This window comes from Cololabis saira, chromosome 5 (assembly GCF_033807715.1).
Source record: "Cololabis saira isolate AMF1-May2022 chromosome 5, fColSai1.1, whole genome shotgun sequence".
In the NCBI taxonomy this organism is placed as follows: domain Eukaryota; kingdom Metazoa; phylum Chordata; class Actinopteri; order Beloniformes; family Belonidae; genus Cololabis; species Cololabis saira.
In genome coordinates, this window is record NC_084591.1 from 13,397,885 (window position 1) to 13,420,333 (window position 22,449).

The window sequence follows — 22,449 nt, forward strand, 5'->3', positions numbered from 1 at the left end:
AAAAATGAAAATGGGCTATTTCTAGGGCTGTTCGATTTTGCCCAAAAATAAAATCTCGATTTTTTTCTCTCAAAATCCGATTTTCTATTACGATTATTTTGTGAATTGACAAAAGGCAAAGAAATTATTTCAAATATGCTGTTTTTTTATTGAACATTTGCCCCATTGGGTTTTAAGTTCAAACTTTGCTCTTATTAAACCAAAAATTAATGAATAAAGTGCAAAACTCTGTAAAATAAGTTGAAAAAAAAGTTTTAAAAAATATAATAAAATATAAAGTTTTATCTCTTTATCTGAATAAAAAAATCAGCAAGTCAGCACTTGCAAACATACAGTAAGTTATATTTCCAATTAAATAAAACAAGACATTTTCTAATTAATCTAAACTGGGTCTTTGCATGCTAAATAATAATGCAACCCATGAAGGAGGTAGAGGTGTGTAATGTCAGTCATTACATTTGCTATTCACATTTGCAAGTTTTTTGCAAGGAACATGAGCCGGTGGCATGTTAAAATGCCCCCTCCTACACTAAAGAGCCTCTCCGATGGGGCACTTGTCGCAGGTATTGAGAGGTATTTCCATCAATCATTAACATGTTATCAATCATTAATATGTGTGCAGACAAGGTTAAAAAAAAAAAAAAAAAAAAAAAAAAAAAAAAAGTGAAAAATCGATTTTACGATTTTCACGTTTTAACATCGTTCTAATTACATAATCGCGATTACGATTTAAAAATCGATTAATCGAACAGCCCTAGCTATTTCTAATCACTTTTCATTAGCGGAAAAAAAAAAGATGATGAAGAGTGATCTGAGATGGAGGTTGGTAAAAAAGCAGAACTCCTTGTGCTCCCCAATTAATGAAGAATTTATCATTTCAATCTGAAAACTCAAAAGAGCATATTTCACCAAAAGGAGACCAAAGTCCGACAGGAGGGAGCAAAACATCAAAACAAGCTGTATTTTTTCTCGACTTCATTGATCCAGCTCCCTTTATCCACTTCATTCCTCCTTGAAAGCCCAAAACCAAAACCTTAAATGAACTATGTGGATTAAAATAACCTGCTTTTACTTTGGGATTATACAGTTTCATGTGAAGAAACCTCTAACCATAGAAAGGCATTTGATGAACTAAAGATGTTAAACTGCAGAATAAATCAGGGTGAATCAGACAATGAATCACAGAGTCAGATTTACCAGTCAGTAAGACATGGGTCTGCCGACTCTTCTTATCTTATCCAATCAAATAAACCACCTTCCCAAAATTAGCTGCGTCGTACCAAAGAGGGTTCAGGCTGCTCTTTGCAAGGGTGCTTCAAATCTAGGTATTAACATCCAAAGTGAACCAAAAGATATGGCTGCAAGTTCAAGCCACCTCAGAAGTTCATATGCTTAAGACGCAAGCTTTTAAAGGCTGAAGAAAAAGAATCTAAAGCTGGGTTATGATCCGGAGAGGATAGAGAAGGAAGTTTAAAAAGGGAAGGGAAGGATTGAGGCAGAGAGGCAGAGGACAGGCAATCAGGACCGATGAGCCGCGGTGCAGCCGTCAAGAACAAATGTGCACATAAGCCAAGGTGCTTGAGGAAGGAGGTGATACAGAACGATACAGTGCTGAAAAGTGACGTAAGTCATTTATAATAAACTCTAATGTAAACACAAGATTTATGGATAAATAAGGAGGATGAAGGATACGGTATTAGCCCTCAACTCGCAGTGGAACGTATGACATGCAACACTTTGCTTCTCAGTAACATAAACCCCCTAAAAGCCTTCAAAGACATGAACAGGGGCTGGATTTGTGTTGTGCGTGCGTACATGTGTGTAAAATAATCCGTCTGGCAGTGTTGGGGGATGCCTGGTCTCAGACACACTGCTACCCCTTGTGCTGACAGCTCCTTTCTGCTGTGCCAGCACACTTCTTCACCCCAACCCTTCAGTCGGCCTCCAACCCCCCCGCCACCATCGCCACCACCTTCCCCTTCACTTTACTTTGATCTACACTCCCTGACACCTGCATTAACAACCCCATAGTTGATTTATGCTCGTGAACTCAGAGGACAGAAATGATAGGAATATGACAAAACTTGTGACATACTTTCCAGCATGACGCAGCAAAATACAAATCACTTCTAAATGACTGAGGACTAATAACAAGTACAGGCAGATGTTACATAAATACTTCTTTGGCTATACTGGCAAAACCTAAGCTGGGATGAGTAGGTCAGCAAATGAGGAGAGGCTGCTAAAAGGGTGTAGTCGCCGGGACGTCTGAATGGCATCGTCGGCCGTCTATCAGCTCCATCTCCTGACAGCAGGGCCAGCGCTCCCGACTCTCTGCCCAGCATCCACCAGGTCCTCCATTTCAGCAAGACAATAAATCAGATCTTTATGGGCCTGGCCAAGTGTACTGTAGCCCAGATGGATTATTAAAGGGACATATAACTCAAAGAGGTCACTGCTCTATAAGGGATGCTTGATCACAGCACGACAGAGGAGTGGCGGTTTTTCTGCCCTCTTCCACCTCCTCACCACCCAACCAGTCTGCCAGCCAGCCTGCTCGTCTGGCTGGATGCCATCTTTCATCGGTCACAAGCTAAAAATGTTAAGTTACATATTCTATAGGTGCAGTGTAAATAACATCAGAATATATATATATATAACAAATAAATAAATCAGGCCAAGTTAGAGTAAACGTGAGGTGAGAAACTTTGAAAGTAAGCATAGTTCAACCCTCAGAGGTCGTCATGAATGCAGTTAGTGTCTTGTTTTTTCGTCTCACATGCAGATGGAGACCCACAGTTACAGTTGAACATCCGGGGTGCAGAGATGCTACCTCAGTGTCACATGTTCAGGATGTGAATGGCAACAAGCACTGCAAGCAGTTGTTGGTCTGTTTGCAGTCTCTTGTCCACTGTACCAAAGCAAAATCCATGTGGAGATTAAAGGTTGGAGTTCATAACCTGCCCCTGCAGCCGCATCTCCAAAAACACGATGCTCCTGCTGTATCTTATCGGTGCGACAGATTCATATATGTTTATGTCTCAGTTTCAGTCAACAAAGCTATGTAAAATATCTCAAGAAAGGAAATGAGCCACGGACACTTTGACAGAGCTGCTGCAACAGGCAGCCACATGAGGAATGCCATTCTAGACAAAAAATACATTTATGCGTTCATCCTAGGGCTGGGCGATTTTGGACAAAAATAAAATCCAGATTTTTCTCTCTGAAAACCCGATTTTCGATTTCGATTTTTTTTGGTAAAACTACAAAAGACTATGGAATAAATTGTTTAAAATATTTTATCTTTATTTTTAAAGAAAAATAGCAAACAAATTTCCCTATTGGGAATGAAGTGCAATTGAAAGATACTGTAAATCCTCCTTGAGTTTAGTAAAGTGACAACATTTACAATTTTCTTGACCAAAGATGACTAGACGAGCTCTGTCTTTAATGCAGCCAGCTGCAAAAAAGGAAAATCGATTTTCCGATTTTCCTTTTTTAACATCGATTTTGATTAATAAATCCGATTTAGATTTAAAATCGATTAATTGCACAGCCCTAGTTCATCCTGTTAAGATTTTTTAATGTCGGTTGTTGAGAGGTTTATACTTTATGTGGAAGAATATAGGGGTTTTTTTTCAAATAAAAGACAAGAATAAGGCTTTTCATTACTTCAGCTGCTTTAATGATTACTTCAATAAAGAGTACCAGGCCTAAATTATTGATATGATATTATTTTTTCCAAGGCTTATTTTGGTGCTTCAAGGGAATACCAGGAATGGTACATACACATTTGATATAGCTGTGCGTTTATCTGCACTTTCAGTGGAAATTTATTGTCTCATATGAGAGTCTCATAATCTTGGACAGATGTATAAAATTCCATCTTGTCCCTTTTTTCCTTCCAGAATTTAAGGGAAAAGTATTGACAATTTGTAACGTGACCTAACAATAACTTAAAACCCTAGCTGTTCTTAGAATAACTTTTATTGTGAAATGTTAACATATAAATGTATATATATATATATATATATATATATATATATATATATATATATATATATATATATATATATATATATAGATATGTACACAAATACTTGGTTCTTATTCCACATAACATGAACATTTTCTTAAAATGATTCGTTAAAAGTGGGAAAAGTAAAACATTATAATCTGTGGAGAGGGGGGCTTTTTTTTTCTCTTCTTTTTTTTTTCTGACACCGATCTGTGCCGGGATGTTTGGAGGCAAACTTTTATTGGTTTGTTTTGCACCACCCACAAACATTACTGGATGTAACTGAACCCTGTTTTATTTATCTTTTTAATCTGAAGAAATGTGGTAAGAGTTGTTGTTTTCTCACATGTGGTAAAAGTTGGTTTTCACGCATGAAATGAAACATTTGACTTTATTTTGGATTCTATGTCATCTCAAAACACGGCTAGAAAAGGTAATCTGGTAATAAGAGAGTAGCAGCGAATCCTCATTATTGGCTTGTTTTTTGCTCGCCTATGATTTTTGTAATGATACCAATTTAGGCTCACACAAAGGCTCTGATTTTGCTGAGTGGAATAAAGTGCCCACAGTCTGTCCTCGGAGATCCATCTCCTTTTGCATCCCAGTAGCCGAAAAAAGGAAAAAACAACAGCATCCTGCGCCCCGGTGAGTCAGTAATTGCAGCCACCAGTTAGAAAAGAGCAAGTTAACTTCAAATGCCATTCACATCGTCAAGGATGTGAGTCAGACGGAGGGAAAAGGAGCAAACGAGAAGAGAACGAGGGAGATTTGAAGAGTGGGTGCAGTTTACAGGGAGCAGAGAAAACAGGAGAGAGAAGAGATTAGAGCTAGGAGAAGGGCAGAAGGTTTAAGATGACTTGTGCCTTGTACTTTTTGTGTCAGCACGTCTGAGTTTGCCGAAGCTTATTTTCACTTATTTCCCCTCATCGCTCCCGATTCCTTCCATCAGCATCCATCCAAAGTGCCTTCCAGTGTCATTTACTAAAATGTCCCTCAAATTTGTGGGTTCTTTTCTTCTGTTTTTTTTCCTTCGATATTTTAAATATTTTTCCACATGTGCAAATGTGCAAATCTCGTATAGATTATTGGGTTAACTAGAAAGCATAGTGTATGTGTGTATTTTTGCGTGCATGTGCCCCCATGCGTGCTTGTGTGTTTAAGCCCTGGCCTGGGAGATACAGGCATTAGTAGAGATGAGCTGCTAATAGACGAGGAAGTAATTGAAGTCTTTAGGAAAGTGAGAGAGGATTAATCCAAGTGAAATGAGCGCCACTGTCTGCTCCTGATGCACATGGCTGAGGCAGAATGGGTGCGACGGAGAGACTGTGAGGGAAGCAGACGGAGAATGCGATGAAGCAAAGAGAAAGACAACTGTAAATGAGGCCTTTTGCTAGTTTGAAGGGATTACCCCCTTCTTCCCCCCACCTGGGCCTTTCTCCAGCCAAATGGCCTAACTAGAAAGACTGTAAGCCATTTAAAAAAGCCTGAATAAAAATGGAGCACAGAATTATCAAGCCAACCAAGTATTCATGACTATGTGAGTTTGTTGGAGGATTACCAGGATTTGGACTTTCCAGGTGGGATGATATGTTCTGGACTAAGCACAAGCGTTTAAGTTTTATAGTTTTACACGAGCGTGCTGCACATGCTGGGATTGATGGCTCCTCTAAACATATTCTGAATCAGCAAACACTGGAGGATTAGAGCGGGAGGAAGGGAGATGCGGACGGAGGAAGAAGGGTCCTTTGATCTGCTTTTAATGGGCTTCGTCGCCAAGCCGCAGCTCCAGCCACGGAGCTGAGCTCCAGGGGCCACCAGAGCGGCAGCGGCAGTGGCAATCACTGACGCAGCCAGCTTTGTCACAACACAGACCCACTAAAACTCCAGCCTCCGCAGTCAGCATCAAACTTCAAGACACCGACTAGGGAGAAATCAGGGCAGCTAGCAGAAGTGAAACTTGAGCTCAAAAGTTAAGATATTTGCTGTACCATTATGATTTGAGAAAGCCCCCTTTTTAATAATCTGTCCTCTTTTGATTCTTTGTTTATAAGGGGATTGAGGTTAGCTCTCTCAACTTTTGAAAGGGAGTCTTAAGTAACTAAGAGTGAAAGTTTGGATGGAGTCCTTCATTTGTTATCTTAATATGCCTTAAGAGGTGGGCGGGCTCATCCTGGTAAGAGAGTTCAGCAGCAGATTAGTCTTCTCTTCAGTCTGAAGTAAGGCTGTCTTTGAAAAAAAATCCACCTACCGGGGTAAAGAAGCTCAAAATAGAGGGATGGCCAGCCACAACATCAAACTTGATTTGAAGTATGATCAAATCTGTGGACGTCTTGAACCTAAAATAAAGGTGTGCTGAGTGGATTTGTCATATATTCAGCAGGCAAATCTTAAAAGCGGTGCACTCAAAGTTCTTCCTTTATGTTTATTTATTTCCACCTGGTAGCTTCTTGTTTGGTTTGTCAGACTTTAGTTTGCGACATCCATCACGCAAGTCATACCTTTCATCTTTCATTCTGTACGAGTACTTGCTAATAGTTTCCACCAAACTACACTATAAATATTGCTCAGTTTGATTAATTTAGCTCCAACTTCACTGCGTAGGGTCTCATTCATCTGTGCCAGCACAGTTTTCACGCCCTCAGTTTGCAGCTTGATGGTATTTTGCTAAAATGTGAATGCAGACTTTAGTCTATGAAGTACTCACAGTTAATTGAGTTAGATCCATTTTGTGTTTTTTTTACTCACAGCTGATATATGAAGTCCTACCTCTCAAACACCCACCTCCCTCTCAGGGCTGTCTATCCCCTGGGAGAAATTGATGGTCGAGTGTGTTTGTTAGGTGGCGGCCACAGATTACAGCCCGCTGGCTCCTCTGAAGAGGGCGGCGGTTAATTGCCATTGAACCATTAATCACGAAGACGTGTCCTTTAATTGCCAAGAGGAATTAACATCAGTAACCAGGACACTGCAGCGGTTTCTGTCCGGGACACTGAGGAGTTTTATGCAGATACACTGTGATATAAGATTGTTTCATTTTCCCAGTCCTCCATGATAATCAAATACACCTCACACTGCAAAACTGTGCAAATTGGAATAATGTGCTACATTTACTTCTGTTAACATTTATAAAACAAAACGTTATAAAAACAGCTTTGTTCCAGCTGCAGTAACACTGGTGAACAAGCTGTAGTTTGCACAAAAGTTGCACAAGTCATTTTTCGGAGCACGATGTATTTTACAATGTTTTTATCTTATTGCTCTTATCCATTCCTAACTTGGAGGAAATTTTGCTCTTGGTGTTTAATTCTTTTTTAGCCTCATGTCTTTTATTTCTTATATTTATTTCATGAACTGCAGCACTTTCTGTCGAGCCGAAGCTGTCTCTTGTTTTATGTGTATGTGTTCTTCTTAAATGTCTTGTTCCTGAACTGATTGTCTGTTTTCTGCTGCTGGTTTAACTCTCAACTGCAAAACCAGTTTACCCTTGGGTATCAATAAAGTAACCTGAACTTGAACCTGAACTTGATATGTAGGTTTGCATATGCACTCCTCTAACTTTAGTTAGGCTCCAGACTAACACCAGGATTACAAACTGTTCCTATTTTAATTAATATGCTTTCTGTTTCAGCTCCAACTGAGTCCCCCCTGAGACCTAATCTAGGTGAGTGTGAATTTTATTACATCCTGCTATTTTTTCATCTATATAATCACGTTACCCTCCCCCATAACTTGTGACATGCATCTAACCGCCATCATATGGTGTACATCTCCAGTGGAGCTACATGGGAAACATGCTGTTCTTCGTGACGATTTTGACTCCAACCTGCAAGGAGAGTTAGACCCCACCATATGGTAGGTGAAAATGTTACAGCTCCTCATGTAGCCTTGAGGCTATCTCACTATCACTACACCTGTAGTACTATTATTGATGTGATTGTTCCTGTTACACCTTAACCTCCAGCGAGTTCTTCTGTCCTGTCCTTTCCTCTCCTCACAGGTCGGAGTGCAGCAACTGCGTGGTCGGAGAGCAGTGTGGTGCGCTGATGCATGGCAGAGCGGTCACTTTCTGCGAACCCATTGGGGAGAGACAGCTGGTAACCGCCGTGTTTGACCACACTGCAACCACTGTACACTTTATGGCCCGCTGATCATAAATCCAACTCAACCACTCAGCGGCCAAAACCACATCCACAGTCAATTACAGATTACTATCTCTAGCCACAGTCCCATTGCTTGTATTTGTGTCTCAGGCACTACGCGTAAAGCCTCTGTTTACTGAATTAATCTTGATGTTATAGTTTTTTGGGGGCAGTTGAGGCTCAGTCGGTAGTGTTTATCCTCTAACTGCTCAGAATCTTGAGACATTGCTCTCCACATGTCTAAGTGTCACGATTTAAACACAAGCCGTCATGATGATTCTAAAAGAAAGGAAGTGTGCTTAACCTTGTTTGATATTATGGAAATCAAATGTGAAAATTAAATGATGACATCAGCAATGAACTAAATAGCATATTTTGAAATTAATTACAAACCGGAAAAGTTTCAAAGTCTTCTAAAAATACAAAAACAAGAAAAAGAAATAAAACAATTGCAATTAATCAATTGCTTTATTCTTATTGTTTGTTTCATTGTTGTATGAATGTGCTGCTAGCAAAAATTTCTACGTGGCACTGAAAATCATTTCCACTGTGATCTTGTGTATCAAATAAATGATCAAACAAAAAAATCAAATCACAGATTTAAGTTGGAAGTAGTCTGTAAATGATCTTTTGTATAATCTGAGAAACATTTGAAAAACTCTCACAAACAAATGGTCTGTCTGCATACACAGTCCAAATAAACATGAATCAAACTAATTCAAGTATAGAGGAGAAGTGTCAGAAATGGTGATATCTTCCCTTTTTTCATGGAATAGAAATGATGCAGGGTAGGATAAGAAAATGTACACCCAAAAACATTATAAAGTCAGAAATAAACAATAAACAGATTAGGGGTGGGCGGTACACCGGTGTCATAGTCATCACCGGTGTGAAACTGCGCCACGACATGGATTTTGCAATACCGTCAATACCGTAATAAATCAATTAAAAAATAATAAGCCTAAATAAGGCATTAAAAACGTCGGTGATATGCAAGGTTTGCTGCCGTGTTGTGACAGCAAGAGGTGGAAACACAAGCAACCTGTTTCATCACTTAAAAAACACGCACGCCCGTGAATATGAAGAGGCAACCCGGGCCAAAACCAGCGCAAGTGGGACCAGCAGCTGGTCCCGCTGCTCCGCTGCTCCGCTGGTGCTGCTGAGCAGCACCAGCGGAGCACGTCCCAAGAGTAGGCTACACAGCTTTCACTGCAAGCATTGTTTACTGCTGCTAGTGCTTAAAGTATTCCGGCACCGTGCCGCATCCTCGGCGTACGGAGTTTTTTTTCTCGGCGTGCGAGTTTGACTGCTTAAAAAAAAAAAAAAAAAAAAGGTTTGAGAGAAAAAAAAAAAGTTTGAGTCAATCGAGTTCGTCTACCAATGGAATGAGAGGAAAGCAGCTCTGGCTCAACCAAACTAACACTAGCCAATCAGAAGTGGAGCTGGGCGGGTCTTTGACGGCAGCGGAGCGCAGAGCGCTGTTTCAACCTGCTGGAATACGAATCACCGACTTCAAGATGGAGAAAAAATTAATGAATGTCGGTTTAAAAGAATCTTTTTGCCCAGAAGAAAAAGAGTGACAAAAAAATACCCATAACCATGTTCTTCTCTCGAAAAAACACACCTGTACCGCGGGCTTTAGAAGAAAAAGACGCTGCAGCGCGAGTCGGGATGGAGCGGCTCAGAAGAGCAGGGAAATACGTGCGAGGCGGTGTTGAACTCCGCAATTTGAAGCTTTGTATAATAATTATATAAAAAAAAGGGTTGCTACTATGTGAATATCACTTATCACGGGTTCTTATTGGAACGTAACCCTCTCGAAAAACAAGGGATTACTCTATATGAATACTCATGGCATAAACCTGTCAAGTTTTGGATTTAAAATTAAGGGAAATTTTCCACCACCCGCTGTCCAACCAGCCCAACCGAGGTCCAGTATTAGGCTACATTTTAAGACAGGTTTACAAAATATTTAAAATATAATATAATAAAAATAAATATAATATAATATATATATATATATATAAAATATTATATATATATATATAATAAAAAAAAAATATATATATATAAATATTAACCTTATTCACATAAAGGGACAGGACAGGCTACTCCTCCCAAAACGTACCAAAAAATACCGTGATATTATACCGTCACCGTTCAAAAGATGAAAAATACCGTGATATTAATTTTAGGTCATATCGCCCACCCCTAAAACAGATCTATTGGACATATTTGATTATGTTTCTTAAAAGAGGAGTAAAACAGTTGAAAAAATAAAACTCACAGATAGAAGTTCCTCATGCCGTCTTCATTTCCCTCTCCAGACCACCGTACCTCTCAACACCAGCACAGCCTCAGTCCTGCAGTTCGCTTTGGGTAAGCATTTCATCCCCACAGTCCAAGTAGATACTGCATAAAGATGGTTTTGTGCAAGAAATGTACGTATGAGAAATTTGTAAATTGACCTCTGCATCCTAAAATTATCACCAGGAAAAATGATCACTTTCTCACCTTCGAGAAACATGTATTTGTTTCCCTTTTACTGGGTATCAGCAGGTACAGACAATACTTCTGTGTTTCTTCCTCTATCTCCTTATCCTCCCTCCCTTTCCCCCTATCGCAATAATGAAAGATTTACAGTATTCTTGAAAGACACCAAAAAGGCCACGGCAGAGTTTTTAGAGATGCTGTATTTTTCATGTCCATTACATGCATACGCAAGGTCTCATGGGAAGGCGTCAGAGGGGACATAAAGAGTACATGTTGTAGAGTAACTGCACTCTAGTTCTGGGTCACTGTTGTATGTTTGCATTATGTTGCAACAGTGTCGTGTAAGGAGTGGCTCTCTAAAGGGGTGCGGTGACATGTCACCAGGCTAATGCACAACATTTTCAGTTACATAGGACTCCCCACACCGCCACATGGTTTGGGAAGTGGGTGTCTGAGGGGGACACAGAGGGGACATGGGGGTACCCGTTGATCCCACTCCACAGCACATTTTAAAACACTCTCAGTACGTTTACATGCACTAACAGAAAGTCGAATTGTTGCCTTAATCCAACCAATATTGAATGTAGTCAAACTGAACTGAAGCTCTTGAGATCGAGCTTTTAGTGCCAGATAATGCATCCTAATTCAAGTTATTCCGGCATGTTTAGTAACCCACGCTTAGCCGAGCTAGTGACCGCCCCGGGACTCCCCCTTCTAGAAGTGACAACACCACGAAAGCCAGAATATCAACACAGTAGGAGAAGAAGAAGACAAACAACAAAGAAGGAACCGGCAGAAAACGCCAACGCAAAAGTGCGTGTGATGCCACCTACTAGCATCGCAGAGTCCAACGCACTTCACTCAATAATCGATTGTTTTCTCGTGCATGTATACTTGGATTTCTCAGAAACTCCAGGTTTAATCCTTGGCTAGATTGTTGCCAATAGTTTGATTTAGAAGCTTAGTCAGATGTGCATGTAACCGCAATGTCTGCTATCACACTAACTAGGTAGTATACCCCCCCCCCCCAAAAAAAAAAATCAAGAGAATGCTGAATTTTGATAGTATAATATATTAGTCTGTCCGGTTGGGAAACGCGAGTGATGGTGGGTGTCAGGGTTGATGGCCATTTGTTCTCACAACCACATTGCAGCCTTCTCTCTGTCAGGCCACTTTCACTGATGGACGATAGAAAAACACTGAAGAAACTGACCTAATACGCCCCCCAGTTGCAGGTACAGGCCATTGGTTATCTTTCAGCTCACCTACCATGACACTGTTCTGGCAGGTAGGGATGGGCGGTATGGACAAAAAAATGTATCACGATAATTTCTGGCATTTATCCCACTAACGATAAAAAAAATACCAATACAAAAAGTGTCATCAACGGGAATCTTTCTTTCTTTCTTTCTTTCTTTCTTTCTTGCATTTATCCAAACAACGATAGTCGTTTCTTTCTTTCTTTCTTTCTTTCTTTCTTTCTTTCTTTCTTTCTTTCTTTCTTTCTTTCTTTCTTTCTTTCTTTCTTTCTTTCTTTCTTTCTTTCTTTCTTTCTTTCTTTCTTTCTTTCTTTCTTTCTTTCTTTCTGGCATTTATCCAAATAACGATAGTCCATTCTTTCTTTCTTTCTTTTTGGCATTATCCCAATAACGATAGTCGTTTCTTTCTTTCTTTCTTTTTGGCATTTATCCCAATAACGATAGTCGTTTCTTTCTTTCTTTATCCCAATAACGATATTCGTTTCCTTCCTTCCTTCCTTCCTTCCTTCCTTCCTTCCTTCCTTCCTTCCTTCCTTCCTTCCTTCCTTCCTTCCTTCCTTCCTTCCTTCCTTCCTTCCTTCCTTCCTTCCTTCCTTCCTTCCTTCCTTCCTTCCTTCCTTCCTTCCTTCCTTCCTTCCTTCCTTCCTTCCTTCCTTCCTTCCTTCCTTCCTTCCTTCCTTCCTTCCTTCCTTCCTTCCTTCCTTCCTTCCTTCCTTCCTTCCTTCCTTCCTTCCTTCCTTCCTTCCTCAATTTATCGTGAGATGGCAAATTCTTACCGTGGGGAAAAATAAAATATCACCCATCCCTACTGGCAGGGTTGGTAGCGTGGACAGTGAAACAACCACAGATCGAAAGAGCACTGGTCTATCTGGTGTTTGACCAACCACAAACATCACATGTCACTCCTTCACTCATTGAGCTCCACTCAAGGCTGCCAGAATGAAAATGTGCCTTTAGCGTGATTATCAGGTCTGAACCAACTAATTAAACTTAGTCATACAGGAATATGCTTTTTGATTCTCAACATCATATGGTACCGCCATCCCTCTCAGTCAAGGCTGTTGTTAACAAATGCCATTCAGCATAACTTCAAGAATCTCGGGGAGATCCATCTTTTGAGAGAACAGCTCCTCTCCCAACACTTTAACAACCCTGACATGCCTAATAAACATGAATACCTTGACAGCACTTGTGTATGTCACTGTTTCTTGTTGTGCTGAAGCTTCAAGGTTGCTCTTTGCTTGTAAGTGGTTTTGAATGAAAGCGTTGGATAAATGACTGAAAGTAGTGTAATGCACATGTAATCTCCTCAGCCTTATTATACAGTTTGTCGATGTCTCGAAAAATGCTGTTGAGCTGATGCCAACATGACACTACAGTTAATTTTCCGCTTGGATTCAGGAGGCAGTGTGGGAAGCACTGAGTGGGAAGAAGCCACCATGTTGTGTCTGGCTTGCTCTTTTGGGCCTACGGAAGATCTTTGCCCTGCTAATACAAGCTCAGCTGATTCATTATTTAGCTGTTCCCTGAACACTTAACGATCATCTGTGTCTGTCCTCTCGGTGTGTTCATGTCTCCCAGGCTCGGGCTCCTGTCGGTTCAGTTACTCAGACCCCAGCATCACTGTGTCATACAGCCTAACCGGTGACGCCAACACCTCGGATGACTGGATCACACTGGAGAAGATCAGGTCTTCCTCTCACTCTCTCTCCTCTTTCCTTTGGCCGATCCCACAGTCCTTCCATCTGTTACAAACACCTGCAGCCCTCCTTTCCTTATTTACACCTCCTCCTCTTAATTTGTCATCTCTCTCATGTTTGTGTTTTTGATCCTTCATTCCTGGCTTTTCTGTGTTTTATCAGAACAATATACAGTAATTATCTTGATATTGACAATGATTAACATACATATCCAATGAAGTTGCTGTACAGGGACTGTTGTCTCTCTGTAGCTAAATTAGACACATTGTAATGGTTAATTTTATTTTTTTAATGTTTTAAATATCTAAAGCTTAATTATACAAGAGAAACCATCCCATCCACATTTGCTTAATCAATGATTCTTGTATGTTTTCATCTCCTGTAGAGCTCCGACCAACAGCAGCACTGTTGTCCACCTGCTTCCCCTCCCACGCTCCTCCAAAGCTGACGCGGTCCGTCTTCGCTGGTCTCAGGAGACCCCCCATGGGACCGAGGGATATGAATCGTGCTGGGGAATGGACAACCTGGTGCTGGTGAATGCTGCCCACAAGATTCCCTTGTTGGAGGACAACTTGGATCCCCCAGACACTGCTAACTGGCTCTTCTTCCCTGGAGCCACTGTGAAGGTGTGCCAATAAACCAGTGAACATCCATATAAATTACAGGCAGCTTCAAGTGGATTTTGAATGTGATTTACACACTTTTCTTGTTTTTTTTTTTAGGTTTTAGTCTGTTAGGGTTTTAGTTGTTAGGATTCACTGATGCTCCTGTGCTTTATCGATCTCTTTTATTTGACTCCTATTCATTATGTGCGAGATCTTCTCCGACTCCCCTTGTACTCCATCTTGACAGTTAACTTCTGTGTTTTGTTGGTCCCTGTGTCTTCTATTTGTCCGGCTTTTCCTTCCTTTTCCGCCGGTCTGTCATCATTTTAACCGTCGTTGGATCTTTAGAGTTCCCCGTGTAGCTTCCTTCATGTTATTAATCTGATCACAGTCTTTTGGTTTTGATTATATTGCACTTGCAGCATTTTTTGTGATTGCTAACAGACTTCGTTTTATTATTCCTCCATTTGTGGTCTCCTGCAAATAGCCCTGCAAACATAGAAGTAAATAAAACCAGATTACAATGATGAATCCAGAACAAGTCATGTGCTCATTGAAAATTTGATAAAACATACTGCAAAAATGCCGGAGACAGCGACAACAACAACCTGAAAATGTGAAATCTCTTAGTGGAACATCTCACAACAAAATGTAGGAAATGTTTCATACATTTGTGTGAGGAAAAATACATTAACAATATAGTTTCTCAACAAAGAAAAAAAATCAGAAATGTGTTTACATATATTATGTATTATGATTAAAAGCTTGACGTATCCAGATCAGATGCACATCCGTGAGGCAGAGAAAATGCTGAAAAATAGTTGAATGGCCAAATTTTTCAGGCAGTCAGGTGATATGATTTTTTTTTTTAAGTTATAATTGTGTTATGGAAAGGGATGCATGAGGACTCTGGAGCACATCTAAACATCATCCTTAAAAATAATAATAAAAAAAGAGGTTTTAAACTGTTGAGTTGCACGAAATAGCAACAAGAAAATAGTTTGTTTTCAGAAGTGAAAGAATTGTTCTCCTCAGTTTCCAGACACAGATACAGTTTTGTTAACAGAAGATGTGATGCAAGATTGTGGTAGATACGCTCCTGTTTAAACTTTTTTTTTTTTCTCTCTTTTTGACAAGTTGCTTGCAGCACTTTCAAAACTAAAGTAGGCTTGGTAAAAACAATGTCTTTGCACAATATCTAATTATATGTCACAAATCTTTGCATTCTGCTGATACATCTGTTTTGCATCTGGCATATTTGGAAGCAGGGAAACTTGATGTTGCTTTAAAGATGTTGCCACACAGCTTAAACTCGGTTTATGAAACTTCATAACTTTTAACACAAAGCGTTTTCCACTTTTGCCAAGAATAAAAGTACTCGCTCAACATACAGTTTGAAAACTGCTATTACATTTTTTTTGTGAAACAGTACTAACATAAGATTTTATTGCCCAGCATGCCTGTCAATCGGAGGGCAATGCCCTGTATTTCCATGGTGGCGAGGGAGCCGGCCACAGCTTTGCCTCCACCAGAGACATTGACTTGCACCGAGAAGAGGGAAGAAGTTACTGGGAGGAAGATTTCGAGAGCCCACCCTTAAAGTAAGCAAAAACAATTGTCTCATTTTTTCTTCCATTTGAATAACTTCAGTGACACTAAACATCCAGGTCCAATGTTTATTAAAATATCTTTCTGTAGATTATTAAAATGTTGAATTCCCTTCACTGACCAACTAGGAGTTTGTTGCACTGCATAATCACGACGTATTCTGTCCTTTTATATAATGTCCATGGAGATGCTTTCCAGTGTTGACGCCATACGGTACATGCAGAAATTCACTTTGCACACATGACTCATACCTGGTGTGGTAATAGCGCTGGATGTGATGCAGTAGAAAAGAAAGGAAAAGCAAAGGTGGGAAAGCTAAATCTTACTTGGAACATTCAACCACAACCTGTTAATTAACAGGTTGCGGATCGTGTTAAAGGTACATTGATAACAGGAACAGACAGGTTTGCTCAGAAGTGGGGCGGTTAACAGAGAAGCAGGATGTTGTGTGGAAATTAAAATGCTTTGACACCTGTCACTTGTCATGTGATGAAACATACAGTGTTGCACAAGCGTGGGTGTTGACACAGGTGAACATCATACCTCTGACTGTTACAGAGATGGCAGTCCATCTGTTCAGAGTGAACACACATGCATCCAAACACACACTGGACAGCAGAAAGCACCGTCTGATGCACTGCAGGATGGAGAGAGATAAAAGGGGAGAGATGATCGATAGCGTTACTGCCAGAGAGTAATTAACAGGCCTCGTGCACCAGCTCAGTCAGTATGTGTTTGCATTTATGAGAAAGACTTAAGGAGCTTCTGCTGCAACCCTGCGCCCTCACACCTTTCAGTCACATGCCAGCATGCCTTGCTGCATGCCAACTTACACACCTCAAGCATAAATGACGGACACGCGGAGGAGAGAAATGGATGACTTTTTTGGTGTGAATGGTACATTTCACAAAGTGTTGTTAAATCCACTAGTTGTGACAGAGATACACAAAACAGTGGGAGAAGGAGAGAAACTCGGTACTCGAGAGAGGGCTGACACACTGAGCTAACTTCTGTCAGGCCTAATGAGACTCTTCTGTCTACTGTGCAAAAATGTGTGTCTGCTAGTGTGTGTCCTGTGGAAGTTTTCATTTCAGGTGACTCATGCCACATTCCTGGCATTGTGTGTTTATTTACCAGGAAAAAAAACTGTTCCCAAATTTAGTCAGGAGATATTTTGCAAACGAGGCAAATTATAAAACCCAGATCTGCACCCTGTCATCCGTGTTTGCATTTAAACATTGTTGTTATGGTCATCTCTCATTTGTGGTTAAGTGTGAGTTTTATTATGTGAAGTTTTTCACTAAATTCAGACCATCAGTCTCATGTTTGCATGTTTACATGTATTCATCCGTTTATTTCCAGGCTGTTGCGAGTAATTACATTTTTGAAAGCAAGATGCCTTTAAAAGAAGTAAATGTCGTAAACCATCTACATGTAAAAGCTGCACATTAGCACCTAAATTTGTGGAAGTTTTACGTTTTACGAGACGTCATGTTTTTTTATAATTAGTCATTTGGACAAAAAGACAAGTATTTACTCTTGAAAATGTTTAATTTTATATTAACTAAACAAATGTAAATTAATTTACACAACTGACTGGTTGAGACAGAATCACAGTCAGCTGTAAGTCCTTGTTCCAGCTGACTGTGTTTGTCATCTTCCTCTTCCTGCTCTCCTGTGTCCGTGCTGGAATGAAGACCATTAATGCCCCGCAAAAAACCTTTCAAAGACAATAAATCCTGATACCCTCCCTTCTGCTTGTCTCTTTTCCTCAGCTGGGACATAGAGGGAGCCGCCTATGGGATCAAGTGTGGAGAGATTGAGTCGGGAGCAGCGCTTGTATTTGAGAAGGAGGGACGCAGGAGAGTGTGCACCCCCTACCTTGACACCACATCCTATGGAAACCTCCGCTTCTACTTCACAATGGGTGGGGGAAACCCTCCAGATGTAATCCTTAATAATTTATTTAACTTTAATAAAGAGTGGGTGTACTAAACACATCTGATTGTCTTAGGTGGCGGTGACTGTGATCCAGGAGAGTCACACGAGAACGATGTGATTCTGTTTGGGAGGTCTGAGGGCAGGAGGGAGCGCGTGGTGCTCGATACTCTTCCATACAGTACATACAGGGTGAGACACAGCACCCTTCCTACCAGAATGAACCGACACCAAAGGCTTTTACATTACCGTATTTTGCGGACCATTAGGCACACCGTATTATAAGGCCCAATATCAATGAACGGGTCTATTTTCATACATAAGGCTGTATGATCAAAAGTAAACCAAAACAAAACAGTCTGTTAGTTGAACTTTATTCAACTCATTCACAATAACTCAGAATATCTATCAGTTGTAACTAATACAGAAAAATACACTTACTTTTTATATAATTCGTCTTCCACCAATAAAAAGTGGAGGAGGTAAGCGTCGTACTACGTCCTGTTCTCTGATTGGTTCATTGTTACCGGTGATAGGGGACACCTGAAGTTAGTGTGAGGTTGGAACCACGTTTTATTACAACATTTGATTATAATTAAATTATGATACAGATTTGAAAATTGGGTTTACGCTAAAAACCTAATGTTGGCTTGACGTGTAATTATAGTAAAGAAACGTTGACTATATGTTGGATGATGGTTGCTAGCCAGCACTAAATAATTAGTTATCTAACTTTAGCCCTGTTTACTCCTAAATTACTCCAGTGGGCTCTGGGTTCTTCTACAGTGTATTCACGTAGGCTACTAAAAACTTGTTATTAAATCTATTTCTAATTATTTGGGTCACGTGACAATATATTTAGAAGTAACTCTTAATACTCAAATGTGAAAACTAAAGAGACACCAGGTAAAGTATGAACAAAACCCTCATTTTGAGAAAGAAAAATGAAATAAAATAACATAAAAAAAGAGCAAGTGGTTTTTCTTTCAGGTTTCAACAGAAATGTAAATCCACCACACGACACATCAGCCTTAGATCACTTCTCAGTGTATCATACATTAATTCAGCATTAATTAGTCCTGAAGCCTAAAGTCAGCATCTAAATACACCCCACGGGGCAGGCCTGAAACATGCTTGTGTATGGTGTGAGTAAAAACTTCAGGTCCGTTCACTCAGTGAAAGAAAAAGAAGAAAAGAAAATAAAGTAAGGTACCTTGTGCAAACTTGTTAATCCCACCAGTGTGGTCCGGTCCGGTTCTGTATCGTCCTGTTCGTCTCCAACTAAGCAGCTCGTCGCAGCAGGTTACAGCTGGACTCCAGCGCGTTAGGCTGCTATCTGGGGTCCGTCTCTCTCGTTTTCCTGTCTGGTAACGACTCACCGCAAACTAGTGGTAAGGTAATGGCGGGCCTCTTTCTTCAAGACCCTGTCATCAACCTAACACGGCGCGAACTCTTAAAAAATTATACAGAGACTGTTCTTTTTCTCGACTGTTTCCCAGGCATCCCAAAATGAGTTTCCCCTCAACGTTAACTCACGTTACCTTCACAGACCGTCGGACAGGGAAACCTCACGTACCAAAAATACAAAAATAAAATACATATTTTTAACTTTTGTAAATGTGTTTTTAAACCTTTAGATAAACTATTTATTTAAATGAATGAGAACATAAAATAAAAATTCATTATTTTTATAAACTACTTTTACTAAATGTAGCTTTAGTGTAGTGTAATGTAGATTTATTTATTATTTATACTTATTTTTTAATTTTTTGAGATGTTCGTGATTACCAGATGTGTTTTTAACCATGAGTTTTTTTATCTTTCTAAATGTTGATTTTATTATATAAAGCACTTTGCGTAACTATTGTCTAAAAAGTGCTATATAAATAAAGTTTGATTTAATTTGATTTGATATACGCGGGTTACATAACGTTGTCTGACTTTTCAAACGGTATTCAACCAAGGACAAGTTTAATGTGTTAGTTGGTAATGGTCAGAAACCAACGAACAACCAAAGTCATACATAAGGCGCACCTGATTATAGGGCGCACTGCCGATTTTTGAGAAAAAATAGGGATTTTAAGTGCGCCTTATAGTGTGGAAAATAAGGTACCTTGTAAATTATTGCTCAGTCATGTTTCTCATTGAAACATACTTAATAGTTCAGTTAGTTTGTTCACAAAGACTGGACTAGAGTTGCAACTAGATGTTTATAAGCGCTGTAGAAAAAGACACTTCAGCTTGTTTCAGCTGCTCTAACAATAAATAGCATGGGAGCGCGAAGCGGCTCAGGATGGAGATAACATCTGTGTCCCAGAGGTGGACATGCAATGATGTGAAACGTGTGAATACACTCCAGAAGCACAACCAAAGGCCTTATAAAGATTTTGGCTGAAACTGGGAAGAGAGTATCATTATCCAGAGTGGAACCCCTTCCATCCCGCACGGCAAGAAAAAGCCAGTCTGCCAAAACCACTATAAAGAAAAAGAAATTACAGTTTGCAGCTGCATGGCCAACGATCTTAAATTCGAAGACATGTCATGTGTGGATGAGACTAAAATGGAACTATTTGGTCATTTTAATCCTAATCAATGATACGTTTGGAAGAAAAATGGGAAATCTTCCACACCTCAGAGCACCATCCAAGCCAAGAGGTACAAGGTGGCAGCATGAAAAGGAAAGTTATTTGGAGATATTGAGGGAACATGTCAAGACATCAGTAAAAGATTTAAAGCTCTGGCCTGGATGGGTCTCCCAAATGGACAGTGACTCCAAGCACACGTCCTTATTAATTACAAGGTGGCAGAATGACTGGAAAGTGAAGGTGAGCATCACAAAGCTTTGGCCCCAATCCTATAGAAATGTGTGGGTGGCAGTTTAGAGGGGCCCCCAACTGGACTCAACTCTACCGGTTCTGTCAGGAGGAAAAGACCAAAATCCCAGCAAGATGTTTTCAGAAACTTGTGGGAGGCTCCCAAAGCATTTGAGAGCAGTTTAACAGTTAAAACTCAATTCTCACACTTTTGCAACAGCTTTAAGGTCATTTTATGAAATTTAAAAGTTGATCGTTCTATGTCAGGGAGTGGTATGTGAGGACCCAGATGCAGGAGACCAGAACGCAGGAGTTCCAAAAATTACTAAAAACGCTGCAATGCAGGAAATCAAAAATCAAAACAAGAACCCAAACTCGACAAAAACAGAAAAACATGATATGGCACATGGAGGACAAAACAGTACGGACCAGCAGGGAGCAAGGGAAAGACAAGACCAGATATACACAAAGGTTAACGACACACAGGTGCAGATCAGGGCAGATGGGAAACAGGAACGTCAAATAAGAACTCAAACACAAAGACAAGCGGTGCGTCCGAAATGCCATACTAAACAGTATATACTCAAAAAGTATACTTAAGTTTGGCATACTTTTGAGTAAATATCAGTAGTATGCATTAGTTTGGACGTTCTACTCAGAGCGCACACGGCACGGGGGAGTTGTTACCATGGTAACAACTCCTGTCACAGCAGCAGTAGCAGCGCACCGCTCCGCTCTTTCCCGTTTATCCTGGCTGAAACAAGATGACATTATATAATATTATTATATATGAATATTATAATATTAAAATTATATAATAATATTATTATATTAAATATTATACTTATGACATATACGTATCTGCGCAGCACTTAGCAACCAAACACTGCTGCATTGCATTGTGGGAAGTTTCTGCTTAGCTAGTGTCCATCAATCCACACTAATACATTTCTCCGGAATGAGTATGGATAGCGCATACTATTGAGTACGTACTAATGTTTCGGACGCACTAAAAAATCTCACACACCTTTTTTGCATACTCATTAGGGTAGAAGTATGCAATTTCGGACTCAGCCATGGGCTTCAAATTAAAACAGGAAGTGACAAAACCGTGACAATATAAACTTAGGAATTTCAAAAAAGTAATCATTTTAGATAAAATCGCTCTTACAGTTCTGCTTTTCTAAAGTAAAAATAGGCTAGATATCACGACTGACTTACAACGTCAACAAACCTCCTCAACTTTATTGTTGGACAGAGAACAAAAATTCAAGTTTAAGTGTATTTTTCTAAATCTATGTATTTGTTTGTAGCAGAAAAGTGTTCATTTCTTCACCATTGATCAGTTGCATCATGTGTGTTTGTTTGAGCTCTGATCCCTCTCCTTCCTCCGTCAGACTCCGGCGGTGGTGTCGGTGGCGCTGCCTTCCGAGCTGCAAACGCCAGTCACTCAGCTCTGTCTGGAGCAGCGGTCACATGGCGGTGCCAACCGTCACGTGTGGGCCGTGGACTTCATGCAGCTGCTCCCTGTGCTGCCCGGCACCCACACACACGTTGCTCAGTTCTCCATCAACCTTGGCTGCGGCTCCTACCAGCCTGCCAACAGGTGTGATATATTTTCAGCGCGGCACCGGCTGCGTTTCAGTCAAACTCCTGAAATTAGAGTCTCACTAAAGAGTCTTACATAACATATCAAACATCAAAGGTCACTCAGTTCTTTTTCTGTAAAGATTTCTATCCAGTGCGCACAATAAAACAATAAACCTACTGGCAACAGTGCTGAAATGCGTATAAATAGAAAAAATTGAAGTGAGTTCAAGATGTGTGTTATTACACAGCATTATTTCAGGGTATTCAAACCAAACTGCTGTTTTTA

The 22,449-nt window shown here is 40.1% G+C and overlaps 1 protein-coding gene across 1 annotated transcript in view; it reads left to right on the plus strand.

The window, feature by feature from the left end:
• reln (reelin) overlaps positions 1-22,449 on the plus strand; it is a 123,450-nt gene that overhangs the window by 57,420 nt on the left and 43,581 nt on the right. Inside the window, exons 5-14 of the mRNA XM_061720959.1 lie at positions 7,647-7,679; positions 7,792-7,870; positions 8,016-8,112; positions 10,485-10,536; positions 13,491-13,599; positions 13,995-14,235; positions 15,670-15,815; positions 17,598-17,749; positions 17,837-17,952; positions 21,971-22,179. Coding sequence (XP_061576943.1) covers positions 7,647-7,679; positions 7,792-7,870; positions 8,016-8,112; positions 10,485-10,536; positions 13,491-13,599; positions 13,995-14,235; positions 15,670-15,815; positions 17,598-17,749; positions 17,837-17,952; positions 21,971-22,179 — 1,234 coding nt within the window. The remainder of the gene's footprint in view (positions 1-7,646; positions 7,680-7,791; positions 7,871-8,015; positions 8,113-10,484; positions 10,537-13,490; positions 13,600-13,994; positions 14,236-15,669; positions 15,816-17,597; positions 17,750-17,836; positions 17,953-21,970; positions 22,180-22,449) is intronic.